The sequence below is a fragment of the Seriola lalandi genome, unplaced genomic scaffold (assembly GCF_002814215.2).
Source record: "Seriola lalandi dorsalis isolate HSWRI2012SDOR001 ecotype SW California unplaced genomic scaffold, Sedor1 jcf7180002054581, whole genome shotgun sequence".
Lineage (NCBI taxonomy): Eukaryota > Metazoa > Chordata > Actinopteri > Carangiformes > Carangidae > Seriola > Seriola lalandi.
The window spans coordinates 1627372-1642169 of record NW_019525134.1 but is presented as its reverse complement, the minus strand read 5'-3'; the positions used below and the strand labels follow the sequence as shown (position 1 = coordinate 1642169).

At 40.6% G+C, this 14798-nt stretch overlaps 1 protein-coding gene across 1 annotated transcript in view; it reads right to left on the bottom strand.

Annotated features, from left to right (window-relative positions):
* Positions 1–7: 7 nt before the first annotated feature.
* Positions 8–14798, bottom strand: part of gabra3 (gamma-aminobutyric acid type A receptor subunit alpha3) — an 83891-nt gene continuing 69100 nt past the window's right edge. The window contains exons 6-10 of the mRNA XM_023418240.2: positions 14188–14270; positions 12615–12758; positions 9695–9847; positions 6159–6364; positions 8–589 (exon numbers count right to left, since the gene is read on the bottom strand). Coding sequence (XP_023274008.1) covers positions 266–589; positions 6159–6364; positions 9695–9847; positions 12615–12758; positions 14188–14270 — 910 coding nt within the window. The 3' untranslated portion in view covers positions 8–265. The remainder of the gene's footprint in view (positions 590–6158; positions 6365–9694; positions 9848–12614; positions 12759–14187; positions 14271–14798) is intronic.

The following is a 14798-nucleotide window of genomic DNA, read 5'->3' as shown; positions in this document are numbered from 1 at the left end:
AGCTACACAAACACAGTCTGATGTGAGGATGTGCTCCCTCCAAGGTCCACTACTACATGTGAATCTATTGTATGTTCAAATTTGCCTTCCATCTAAACAGACGTGCAAAATATCAAACTCTTAAGAAAAAACAGACACACGAAACACGCGCGCGCTCACACACACATACACACACACACACACAATAAGATGTAATGGACTTGGCCTCCTGCAAACCTGTCTACCCTCTGAACCAAACCAGATCAGGCCTAGCATTTGGTCAAATTCAGTTTAGGTTGTTTGCCTTCATGATGGCGGGCTTTCTGTTGACGTATGTGGCCCAGTAGCCCAAGTTGAAGATGAAGAACAGAACTGGGAAAATGATGCGTGATATCTTGTCCACTTTGCTGACACGGTTGTAGGACTTCTTGGCCTCCGTGTAGGGGTCGTCCATTTTGTGCAGGTAGTGGTGGTGCTTGGCCGACGGTCCGGTGGCGCTTTTGGAAATGGTCGTTAAACCTTGGTCTTTAGCGACGTTGATGGCGTAGGTGGTTCCCACAATGTTGAAGGTGTTGTTCGCCTTTTTGGATAAAGTCGCGGATTCTCTTCTCTGAAAAGGAAGAAGGGCAGTAAAGTAAAGGTCGTCAGGAGCGAAGCACCAGACTTCACAATACTTCCATTTGAACTCATGAAGAGGAAATAGAAGCAACACCACGAGACACGACACACACAAGAACAAAACAAAAGCCTAACCATATCTTTAATCCTGGCCATGTTAGCCTGAAACGGTTCCTGAAAAGAAAAGTAGAAAAGAAAAAAAGTTTACCAATTATATTAAAATTACCCAACGTACATACTCTATTCATCACCATCTAGCTGGTACTACTTTTTTTTTTTTTTTTTTTTAAACATATTAAACTATTAATATTGTCAATTCAAATCTGCATCATACAAATCTGGATTGCAGAAAAAAAAATAGTCATGATAAAAAAAAAATTCATGACGAAACGATCAGGCTGATAAAATTACGAGTGTGGAAATAGGGACAATTGTATTTTGCATCGTTGCAGAACCAGGCTGGACTGGCGTCTGATACTGCTAACAGTAGCAGTAGCAGCACAGAGCAGGATTAGAAACAAAGCAAAATAACAGTGCCTGAAAACATGTCTGACAAACTGTATCAATGAGAGCAGCCAGGCCTCTTCAGGCAAACAGCTTGCAATAAAACAAACACGACAAAGGCAGTGTGTGGTAAAGCTGGCTGGAGCGACCGCTTCCTCCCTGCTACTAGGGAGAAATCATTACACTGTCTTTTATAGTGAAATCACACTGGGAGACAGAATTTTATTTGCTAAATTCATGCTCTCAGATATCTAAACTCACATCACCAGAGGACCCTGTCAGCCTAAAACAGTAAAGGGTAGAGAACAAGTAGGGCACCAAGATTGATCACCGGGCAGAGTTTTAGTTTCCTGTGTGGCAGACGGTGTGTGTGCCTGTACTGGGGTAATTTTCTTCACACGATTCATCCCCACTGTGACCACTTAAAGACGTGCTACAAAGCTAAAGTGGTGTGTTGTCATGTAACAGAGAGTTTCACTTTCAACGCTCCACGTTTCACTTCTGCTCTGAGCACCGCTTTAATTTTTTGCTCTGCTTTTTTTTTTTTCATCTTCATTTAATTTTCCTTCCTTTTCACTTCACTCCATCTTTTTAATTACCATAACTAATGTCCCCCCCCTTCCCCCTCCTCCAAAACCGCGGCTCTATTTCCGCACACGGCTCATCAGCACCAAGCGTTTTGTTTGGTCTGCATCCTTGGTGTTCACATACACTCACAAACGGAGGCAGGAAAATGTGCTGTATGTGTCTGACCCAGACCAGTGTGTCACCACTATATAGAAAACCCACTTGTTAATGTGAAATGTGACACGCAGTGGAATGTTATTCAGAAGAGACATCAGAATAATGATATTAGGTTGTTGGTAACTTGGATGGAGGCAGCAGAACAGAGGAGGAAACATGTTGAGTGTGATCAGTGTGTTGTCCTCAGGTGTGCAGGAGGATGCTTCAGACTCCTTCAGGTATTTGGAGAGCTAACAAAGCCACTGATTGCATTAAACAGAGAGATTGGTAAGCTGCTGCCCGAAAGGGTCTTTCTCAAGTCAGTGAGTATAGGGTGAGAATGAGTCGCTCCGATGCCCCCTGGATAACCAGATACTTTCCCCACAGTATCGATTCTTCCACGTCTAACACCACCACCAACCTCCTCCATCACAGCGAAAGCTTGCGTCAGCAGGAAAAGCCAATGACTGCTGTAACGTGTCGTATGACCTTAATCACAGCCCCCTAAACCCTCGGTCCTTGGCTTTACACATTGGGTGTTCTTTGCCCTGTAACCTGACAAATGAGCCAAGCAAAGTCATTTTGTGTTGCTGTTTAGCTGGGCTGTCCTCTGATGTAATTTATATGGTCTAATTATTGGGGAAACCACATGTGGCGCTGGGCCCTGTGCATGTTTTCATCAACCTAATGTGACACAGCACACAATTCACTTCCGGCCAGAGTCTTGTGCACCATTCAAAGTCATTCGGCTAGCTGCAGGCACAAATACCGCCTGAATACAATGCATCTATTGACCTTGTCTTTGTAACTTCTGCAAATTGTTGCATCAGAATTTCTTTACGAGTGCGAATAAGTACCCCAGGGGTAATTGTGTCTCGCTGTGTCCTGCTGTTTGGAGCCAAGTGTGCGCATGTGTGCGTGTAACCGAGCCTTGTGACAGTCTGTCCCTGTCTAAGATTGGAGATGAGGTGTTGGCATATTTAATAGCCTCAAGTATGTCAGCATGTGGGTGCACGAGCGTGCGGACTGTGTTAATGGCGACACAATGTCCCTGTTTGAATCCCTGTGTGTGTTTATGTAGTGGTGCCTGCACTTATATTTTCCAGTAACTCTGGTGGCGGTAGATGTGGCCTGAGCTTGATCTCATCACGGCAGGTTGTGTTACAGGTTACCTGTCAGCCAGTGTTAATTAAACATGCTTTGTAATTGCAAATCAAAGCTAACACTGTGTCAACAAAACACTTGTGCTTCTCTCTCTCTCCTTCCTGTGATTGTCTTTTGTTTCTTCTTTGTCCTCGTTTCCTAAAACAGCACATCACTTAAAAACAAGTATCTGCTTTCCTCTAGATACAAACCAACTAAGTTGTTGCACTGCAGCTGATAAACTCCTGCGTCCGCTGATGATGGTAATATAATAATATGCAATAAAAGCATAGTTCAGCGTGGTCGGTGAGATATAGCCACTCCATCCTGCTGTATTACAAGGGTCAACTCAGTCAGAGGAAGCTCGCCAAGAGGCAAACATTGGTGCATAACGACACCTCCAACTCAAATAACAAAGGCGTGGAAAAATTTTCATTAAAAAGTCTAATAACAAGATGCCTCCAGAAAAGGCAGCTATGGTTTGTTTTTTCCACCTGAGTACACCAACCTCCAGAGGAGAAAAGTTTAGCTGTAGCAGCTTCCCCTGTTGTTCCTGCAGCAGTAAGGAGAGGAGCAGTGTCATGCTCTGCTCTGCTGAAACATGACTGCAACAGTCCGCTGTGTTAAAATGTCTGTAGTCATCTGGATACACAAGATTATGAGGCACACATGTAAAACCGTGATCGTTCCTTGGCTCCGGTGCAGGACGAGCCGGTGCTCCCGCCTCTGCTGATGAAACCAGCATATAACATCCAACACAGTGGTGTCCAATCATGTGTCACGGAGAGCCAAGAATACACAGGCTTTCATTCCATCCAAACTCCCCACCGGCTAGTTTCTGTAATAAGCACACCTTCAGCTGGTGAGGGAGAGCTAATTATGTAGATCGCTTGTCAAACAGAATGTTAGGCGACAAAAAGGGAGGAAAATGACAGAGAAGCTCCATAACCAGCAGAGTAAATGAGTGCACATGGACTCGGCTACAGCTCACCATTTCAGACCTTAGAAAAGAAGAGAAAAGAAAAGGAGCCTGGGGGCAATGAAGTCATCGCTTGGTTCCGGTAAGGATGGTGGCTGAAACCCTCCCTCTGATGACTGGAGACTGTATTTTCAAAAGCTTTACCGAGCTTAAACTTCTCTCCTGGAAAACACTCTTTTCCTTATATCTTCTCTTCTCTCTTATAGGTTCCCTTTTTTTTATTGTAAATATATTAAAAGTGAAAACGCTGCTCCGTTTGCTTTCCAGTAGCTCATTGTAGCGGGGAGCGTGATGGGAGTGCCATGTCTCCCTCTGTGACCCCATTCTTTTTTATCTATCATGACAACTGCATGCTCAGCACAGCCCCGGAGAACGCAGCCCAGGCTGTTGCCATTAAGAGGAGGCATCAAAAGAAGGGGAAAAAAAAGCTCTGCTGCAGTGTAAAGCTGCAAATTATCCTCACCGACTGAAAAGTTCCATGGCAGCAATATGCATTTCTGTCAATCACTCAGAGGACCAAATGTCAAGCTATAAAAAATAGGAAAGCCTGTACTGATTGTGTCAAATAGTTTGTACATTAGTGCCGGAAAATAGATTTGCGGCTCCGTCTGTCGCAGAAGAAGAAATATATATTTTTCCCCTCATGTCGTGTCTGTGGCAGATAGATGGGTTCCAACGTTTTTATGTGCTAGCAGCAACATAACAACAGTATTTACTCGGCCAATATTTCCCACTTTACTTAAATGCAGTGAGACTTTTACAAACAGGAAAACAAAAGCCTATAATTTAATACAAAGTGATGGAGGTATCACTTTTTTATTTTTATTTTTTAAATGCAAATACATGGTGGTGTTTGACAGCTTTCAGTGTGTCTTGGCAAACCCAACATGTTGTTCTGCAAATTGTGCTGTAAAATTGAAGCTGTTCTTTGACATATTCTCAACACAGTGCAAAGATTTACTCACTGGAAACTCATCGCAAAAAAACCCTCCAAAATATAAACATATGGGCAAACCTTTCTAGATGTAAATCTAAACATATTTTTTTGCAGGAGGAAAACATATTTTATAGTCAGCATGTCAACACCAGACTGTCAGCACCTGATTCTATCATTCATGTGATCCATATAAAAACAGGAGAGCAATGCATCTGTTCCTTTCACTGCTGGAACAAATGAGCCCTTTTTTTGAAGCATATGCTACAGCTAAATTAATCAATTAAGCAAGAGAAACATGGATGTTTCATATGTGCCGCACAAGACCAAGTGCTTTAATTTTCCTTATTGCTTCTCTGTGGCCTGCTCTGATAGTGTCTCAGGCCTCTAATCTATTTCATTTGATGTGATCAGTCATAAAACATCATAGAAGTCGTGGTTAATTTAGGCCCTGAGGTGATCGTGAGAAACTGATTGCTTTTTATTTATGTGACTTCATCACAGCTTCATAGAAAAACATCATGTTTAGACCCCTGGTTCCTCCAGATGAAACCACAAAAAAACTTCTTTCCTTCCATGATATAAATCCACTTGCTGTCTTCATAAACAGCACACAATCAGCCCAGGCTATTGACAAAGTAAATATCTGTAAGCTGCGATTTATCAGATTTCAAGCTTAAAATAAAAACTTCAGCTTCAAGTGACTCACTTTAAATAATGCACACTCAGTTTCTCATCAGGGTGCAGCCTGGATGTAAGGCTGCCGGCTTTTCTGTGGAGAACGGGCCTTCGCTGACTTTAGGATGAGACTTGAACATATGCTGCCGTCATAAATCAGGGCCAGTGTCTCTGGGAGTTTACCTCTGTTTCTGCTCTCACTGTTCCTCCCCACTGTCCCTGTTCCATTTGGCTGTTAATGAATAAATAAAAGCTCTCTTTATAGTCTTTATGGAGTTCTCCAGACTGCGCTAAGGAAGGAACTTTTTTATCAATGTTTCCAAAGTGCAATTTGCCCTCATTGCTCCTCCGGTGTAAAATGAGGACTTTTAACAAGGTTATTAAAGCAAAAGACAAAGAAACATTTAACTAGAATTTAATAATCAGGAGAAAAAACAACCAAAGAGGAGACAGACTCCCATCTGGAAATCTTTGTGTTTGTTTTTTCTTGTGATTTTTAATGTAGGTGCACTGTGATGAATCGAAAGTGCAGGCGTGTCACGTTCATTGATTTTTTTTTTTTTTTTCAATATGAAACTCTTTCAAATAAGAATCACTCACCCTTATTTCCATGCCCTCTTTTTTCCCATCCCACGCCCAGCTGCGCTTGGTGAAGTAGTTGACTGTGGCAAACTCAATCAAGGCAGAGAAGACAAAGGCATAGCACACAGCCATGAACCAGTCCATGGCAGTGGCATAGGCCACCTTAGGGAGGGAGTTTCTAGCACTGATGCTCAGGGTGGTCATGGTTAGGACGGTGGTGACCCCTGAGGAAGAAAGAAAAACATCAGCCAACATTAAAGGAAAGTTCATTTTCTCACAACTTTTTCAACTTCTTCTAATTTTTGTGAAAGATTTAAACTGTTATAACATTTCGTTTTATTTCTTCCTAGACGTTTTGGAAAGCAGGAAGCTGTGTGTAGCTTTAAATCAGTGTTTACTAAGGCCGTGCAACAGAAGGTTAAAGCAGGTTTAAATCGTCCAATTCAGCCCAATCATGGAAATTACTCTTTTGGGCTAAAATCATGGGTCACTGCATTTCAGAGTTTATTATTTACATAATCTACTGTGTGAAATCAGAAAGTTGAGCCACACACCACTAACTAAGTTCAATTGTCCATAAACACTGTAAGTATGCTGAGTGTCTCATGATGAATGTTCCTTTTTCTTTTGTTTAAACCAATCTGTCGTGTTTCTTGGAAACAGTAGATGTCCTTGTAAAGATGTGTCTGATGGAGACGCAACATCTAAAACATCTACAATAAATACAAGTCTGTTAAAATCCATGAAAATTGGGCCCAAGTTGTAAAAACTTAAACTTCCTTTACACAATTCACAGAGAGAGAGAGATGTTTTTGACCTGCTCACGTTCAGTGCAGGATAATGATGATTCTGAATTACAACACAGAAGAGTAGACAGACCTCTATCTACTCCATTGATCAATCCTTTGGCGTACAGACTTGGAATCTTTTACAGATCACGTCACATCTCGGCCTTTACGTTCAGGGGATGAAATATGACTCGGACAACGGCCGCCCAGCCAACCTCGTAAAAACAATCACTTCATCTGTTCCAACCTTTTCTATTCTGATGAATAACAGACACACAGTGGGCTCTTAAAAATGAATTTGTGTTGCAGGACAGGGAAGTCGACTAATTTCAGTGAACACTGGTAAGAAATTAGAATTTGTGACAGAAAGATTTATAGGTAATTATCTACTTTGTTTAACGACAGAGACGGATTTATTTTCAGGTTCTGCATTTTGCATAATTTGACTCTATTCCAACACTTGAGCTGTGGCTGTGTCATGTTTAATTCAGGTATTAGGACATGGGGGGGCTGTAATATGATGTTCAGGTATAAATCAGGTAAATTAAGTCGTGCCGACAAAATACAACTTGAAAATCGACCAGAGAACAAAAATGATAAATCGGTTTAGTTGCTGATGAACACAGAAATGCTAAGAACTCAGTAGAAAGATCTTTATTTCAGCTGATCAATGCGACGGTGAGAATAAAAAATCCATGATGTGAACACTTTAGGGAACTGTGTCCTTCACTGTAAACGCTTCAATCACTCCACGGAAAGGAATGACATTGATTACAGCTCCTTTCCTCATGTGAGGGAAATTGTTCTCTACAAATGGAATTTCTCGTGTGACTGAAATGATTTTCAGACGACTGTTGAGGGAAAAATGTTCTGGTGGACGTGTTTGTGGAGAAGTGGAGGAACTGAAGGCGTGGGGACAGTTTTTATTTCCTAAACATTCGATTGCTTTGCATGTTTTTCTGGGTCTGTTGTACTTGAGTAAATTTTTCAAGTATCTGTACTTCTTTTATTTCTTTTGCACAATTTAAAATACATAGAGAATGACAAGGAAAACAAGTCGCATACAGTGCAGGGAGAGGAAAAAGCTTCATGGGCTTGTGACTTTTACACCTCTACATTTTTCTGAAGGACTTTGAAACTTTTAGTTTTTAGTCAGGAATGGATTTTCTTTTATTTTGAAATTGTGATAGACCATACACTGTGTTCATCACAGGAGAAAAAACAATCAGCCAACTCCTCCACTGTCGGCCATGTTTGAACCTGTCAGTGTCCTAACGATGGCGACGTTGGATAAAGATGAGGCAGAAGAGTCTTCACCAGAGACCTGATCTGAGGTCTGTGTTTGAAGGTTTAGAAATAAAGAAAGATCCATTTAGTTTGAAATATTTGATGTGTTTACCATGACCACACTTCATCACTGCCTACAAAAAAAATCATCATGATCATGTTTTTTTGCCACTGATACTGATCATGAGTGAGATCAATCCCTAGTAGTTGCTGTTTTTATGCTATGGTTGGTCAAATTACTTTGTCTCATATTCTACAAGCTTTTTATTCTACAGTCAGTCAGTAGTTTGTTTCAGACTCGTTGGAGTCAACAAACAGCAAAGCTTTGTCGTAAAAAAAAATGTATTTTTAAAATCAAATACTCCAGTACTTTAACTGGGATAAAGATCTGACTGAACAACCTTGTATTTGAGTCATATGTGACCAGGAAGATCTGTACTCTGACTCCAGTAATGGAGCTGTGTACTGCCTCATGTAGGTGTGCTTCATTTATAAATCAAAGTGCTAATTATTCAACAAACACATGGTTAAGGGCTCTTCAGCAGAACAGCAGTTGAAAGAAGCGGAGGAAGGACATGACATCTCATCTTAGAGTTTATATCTAAGCAGACGCAATGTTCTTAACATGAATAGCACTGGATGGACAAATTGAATCTATTATTATTCACAGCATAAAGGCAGGATAACACGGTGAAGTGTCATATAAGCAACGGGGAAAATGTCAGATATGAAATCAAAAGGATATCTTTTTAAACAACATGCTTCGGCAGACTATTGGCAGAATATAAGATGCTCCTATGAAAGGTTGGGTTTAATGAAATGTTTTTGGTGTCCTGTTTTAAAAGGTGAAGATTTGATCTTCTGCCATTTACTTGAAAATTAATTGATTTATTTTGTTGCACCGGTGGAAACGTGTGATCTGATTTTCATTAAGAGTCTGTGGAAACCTCAGTGGGATTATCTGTTCTTAAGATGAACATGGCTGGTTTTATCTAGAGCTCAGTGACTATAAACCAGCCTGGCTGTTGTGTAGCTGATAAAGTAGCTGAACATCCTCGGTGAGAGATGCAGCAGCTCGTCTATCACCTTCCGCATTCTTCCTGTTTCGCTTCTCCAACTTTGCTTCTACTTATCTCTGATTAATTAGTGTTTTTGCAGTTACAGGAGAGGGCACAAATCAATACTGTGATAAAAGCTCAGGAAAAAATAAATTACTCATTCATGCCCATGTGCACCTAAATGCACCAAGCTATGTTTTGTACATCATCATGTTAAAAGTAGAACTTTTGAGGGGAAAAGCCTTTTTTAAACCCCCTCCCTCCCAAACTTTGTTTTGCTGAATTATCTGAACAGAAGCAGCTCTGCAGATGATTTGCTCTTACCTCATAATTAAGCACCACCAAATTAATCTAACCTGTTCAGATTAATCATTCAGTGAATTTTTGAGTTAGTTTTAAAAAAACACAAGATGGCACTCACCGAACACAGTGCGAGCAGGGACGGATTCTCTGTTTAGCCAGAAGGAGACCTGAGACAGTATGACAGTCATGATGCACGGCAGGTAGGTCTGAATCACAAAATAGCCAATTTTCCTTTTCAAATGGAAATATGTTGTCATCACTACATATTCTCCTGAGAGAGAGAGAGAGAGAGAAAGAGATGGAGAGAAACACACAAGGTCATAATTATTAATACAGCCATGCCCAGTCGGGAGAAACACAAGCTGAAATAAAGAGTTGGATTTATTAAAGTTACAACATTGACATGTACATGTGCATTAGCAAAGTAGCTCATTGGCTTGTCTTCTGTTCCTCAGATGAGACACTAAACCACATGAAAACATCAGTTAAAAGACTTTTTTTTTTTTGCAAGGTAGTTGTGTCACATAACTAACCTTTATTTCACCTCAGTTTAAACTAGGATCTATTCAGAGAAGCACAGACAGGGGAGTGGCAAAAAAAAGGAAAAGAAATGGCAGGTGACATTGTACATTTGGTGATACAATTGTCCTTTCTGTGAAAGATGTCAAAGCACAGGAGCACCCTCTCTCATCATCACATACAATATAACAGCGCAGTTACATATAAGAGGAAACCTTGAGTTCAGATCCAAATGTTAATAGAAAAAAGCAGCAGGCTTCTGGAAAATAAGCTACAGCTGTATAAAGCCCTGCTGCCCAAAGTTCCCTCTTTTAAAATGTCAGCAATCACTGAAGATCATTATCACTGTGGAAACAAAGATAAATGATCACTGGATGAATGCATTGATTAGTGTACTGCCCTTCTTTATTGTGTTACTTCATGATGCATTCAAACAATGGGATGGCTTATTGGTCTTTTCCATCCAAGCCTTCTCTAATTGTAAACAACAGTAATGAATCTGAGTTAGTATAGATAATTCAGACGCAATGGAGGACCAGTGAAGAAAATCGAACCAGAGGCATCAAAGAAAATAATAAAAAAAAATACAAAACAGAAAACAGAAAAAACAAGCCTATCCAAATAACTGAAACCTAAAAATGTGTGTGTGCCTGCATGATACTCACATCCCTTTATAAAAATGGGTAGGAGAAAATGAAGATATAAAAAAATGGTGTAGCCTCCTGCCCTTAAAGGAGTACTTCTCCAAAATCCTATCTTTTTATGTATCAAATAGTCCCTCCCTGTTAGCTGGAAAGGTGGCCACATTTCCTTTTGCTCAGATTTTGTTACTTGCGGCAGCCAATGGACAAATTCACAGTTCCCCGAGGCTCCAGCTCTCGTTGCCATGTCTGTAATCTGTGTTGCAAAGATATGAGAAAAACAGCCTTCCATTCCCTGAGGTGTGTGTGTTTTTTTTCCTGAGCAGATTCTAACCAGAGCTGAACTGGCTGAAATCTGCCCTTTCCCCTGGCTCACTGTGCTCCATTAGGTTTAAAGTTTAAAAAAAAAAAAAAAGAGATTTTCTGACTGAAGAGGTTTATGAAACTAATCATGTTGACTCCACCTTGAATATTGGTGCTTAAAGTCCGACTTTAGTTGCTCGTGTTTCTTCAAAATACCTCTGAAATTCAAACGACCAATCAGCACAACAGGAGAGATGGGCTCAAAGAAAGTGTTCTCAGCGGAGTTAGACAAGTGCTATTGTTTCAACAGCTTTCAACACACACTTTTTGCTTCCTAGGAAAACGGGTCGAGTGCCATCCACCAAAGTGGTTTCTGGGTGGTTTGGTCTCCAAACACAACTGAAGTCAGACAGATGAGCGACTCCGCAGCTCACCTTCTGAAAACCGCATGAGTAAACGGCCTCACCGCAGTGGTTAAATCTGAAAATGTGGCTCAGTTGTAAGCTATGCAGTCTGTCAGTAATTACCTACTGCCCCACTGAAGCAACCTTTTATCTTTAGCTTTGCAGTAATCAGCTCTTCAGCACTTCACCCTCTCTTCTAACACTGTTACCTGCAGCTGGTGATTGATGTTGGGAATGTTTTATTAATGTTATTTACCTCATAGATTTATATGGCAGCTTAAAATTTAATGTAAACGATAACTATGAACGTATATTATTTCAAAACAGAGCACCAAGTCTGAGGGGGTTTAAGTCTATTTTATGTTGCCATAGAACTGCTGTGAATTTTCTCAGTAATAATTGTGAATGTCAGTACCCAGGCCTCACCTTGGTATTTCATCCCTTCAAGTTAAAGTGCTATCAAGAGCTTTATGTCCTTCAGTGGGGAAATAAAGAAAAAGTGATGTGATTGTGTGCCACAGATAAAAGGTTTCTGCACCAGTGTTGACGAGGAGAATTTAAAATCAAATGAATATGAAATCAAAAGTATAAAAGGCATCTTTTCTCCTTTAACTCTGTGCCTATAAAGTTGACTCTGGGCTATTAGCCCAAAACGGAATTGAAATAAGACTTTCACCTCTGGCACACCTCTTCATATTATCTCTGTGAATATGCTGAATAGTTTCCCAAAAACTCATAAAAGTCATCATTTTCTTGATGGACCTAAATAATGCAAACTGAATCTAAAAAGACAGAAACTAGAGAAAAGTGCAGGCTGTTACTGTATGAAAACACACAGAAGAGTGCCAGTATATGTCAACAGAGAAGAAGGATTTTAATTGACTGCACATTTTATGGAGAAAATCTATGAGAGTTTATATATCAAACGTAGGAGTTTCATCCCATGACACTAATTTTCTTTCCCTGCTTGCAGTATAGAATATGTGTCCACTGCAGTCGTCAAACTGCTATGAGTTTCCGCCTGGCTGACCAGCAGCCTGCGCACACTGCAGCCATTAAAGCTCAGCGCGGTTTGTTGTTTGGTTTAAGCCGTTCGAACACACCGAGTCTGATGTCGTTAGAAGTAAACTATACACCGCTGTCCGGGCCGAGGATGGCACATATGGTCTACCTGTGCTGGAGCTGATGGTTTCTTTCCCAATAACGTGTCCCAGTAAGTCGTACTGGTTCAGCCTGGAGCCGTCCTCCGCCACAGCCACGGATCTCTCGTCTCCCTGGGTCCACAGGTAGATCACCTCGTTGTTGGTGTAAGCGTCTGGGCGACAGAGATGGTAAAGAGATTAGAAATCAACATGTTTGGCAAATTTTTATATTTCACTCTTATCTGTCCACACTGTCCGCAAAAAAGGTGGCGTCATCCTCAGGAAATAAGGAGCTGAGCTAAGCACCTTGTTGTTTACGGTACAGTAGTGAGTGATTCTGGACATTCATGGCTCAGATGATGTGTTGGTGGCCCCCAGACTTTTCCTTTAGTGCCTTCACCAGGTCAAACTTTTCATATGTCCAATACCTTGGTTCCTCACCAGACAGCTACAGAACCTCAGCTGCACTTTGTATTTAATGCCACTAATTAATGTTTGCATGTTCACACACTAAACATCAGGGGACAGATGCATATGTGATGCCTTCACTCAAAAAACATGCGTACGTCATTTCCTGCACATAAACTGGTCTTTGTAAACACAGACTGTGTCAACTCACTCATTCCTTCGACCATGTGAACACACGGTTCAAAGTGATTTATCTAAATTTATAAACAGAAATAATTTTTTGTGCTCAATGTTTCCTTCAGCATCTTTTAACATCCTTATTATTTATTTATTGTTTTATTCTATAAACTGTTTGATACTATTTTAATATTGACTAATCACAGTGTTGGAGCCTCGTTAAGACTCTCGAGTCCCAATAAATGAAGTTCAGAGTAAAACAGGACTTTACATCAGAGTGATTGTATTAAAGTAAACTGATGCAGGTTTTTACCTCAATTTCAAATCAGTGAAATTCGTCTTCTTCTTCCTCGTCTCTCTTCTCTGTGTCTGATCACTTGTGGTGGAGACTGTTTTTTTATACAAACTGATTGATTAAGGGAGAGTCTTCATCCATTTATTGAGAATTGTGGGAGTGGAAATGAGGCTCGTTCACATGTGAGTGAGATTTATAAAGAGGAACCATGAGAACGCATCAGCTTTATAATTCTGATGAAAAGAGTGTGTATGAATATTTGTTATTTTGTGTGAACACACAGTTGTAGTCCTGAATCTACAGAGTTTTAAACTCTAATGACCTATAATAACCTTATAGAGCGACGACTGTAGAGTCTTGGGTAAGAATGATTTTACTAGAATTAGATTGAACAAACTATGTTTCTGAATTTCCTTAAGAATATCTTTGACATGTCTGTACTGCAGTTCCTTGTTACTAACAGTAATATATGGCACCATTGATATATCTGCAGTAAGCTAGTATTGGTCATTATGTTTTGTTCATGTTGCTACAGGAAACATTTCTAGGTGTGACAGTCACACTATAGAGTCAGATTCCTTGGTGTGAGTCTAGTTTGAGTCCTCTGAAGTTTTTCCAGGACAGAAAAGGTGCTTAACACCCGCCGAGAACAATCACCACAGTTTCTGCAGTGTGATTTTATATTAAACTCTGCTTTGCTGTGACCATCTGGACTGACTTACAACTTCCAAACTTCAGAGGGCAGGCGTGTGCATCCATCGGGAAATCCTCCAGGTGCATGGGGCACTCGGCGTGAATGGTCAACCTGAGGGGGACAGAGGGAGAGATGTTTCACTGGTGAGGCTGCAGTATGGATGAAGCAGCTGTTACAAACGCTTCATGACACAAAAGACAAGATACAGGGTTGAATGTGTTCATCATGCATCAAGAAATTAGGATTAGTAAAATCAAAATACAGGATGTAGACAGAGACTTAAAGAACAGAGCGCTCCAGTCATTGTGAAGCCACAGTGTGTAGACCGATCAGCCACAACATTAAAACAGGTAACTGGTTTTAATGATGTGGCTTCTCGGTGTAAACTTGAAGAGAAACCTGGACTGAGTTTCTCATAAATGGATCACAAACGGCGTCATTGTAACTCAGTTACAACATTTATTAATTGGGTTATTTGAGCAACTGGGAAATCTGAGCAGGTGTAATGTGTAATTCTCATTTGTGAAACCTGCCAGGTGAACTGAATGTAGCTTGATATGCACCTACAGTTTCATGCTTGTATTAGATGTTATATGTATTTATGGGACAGATTGTACAGATAACATGTAAACTTGTATA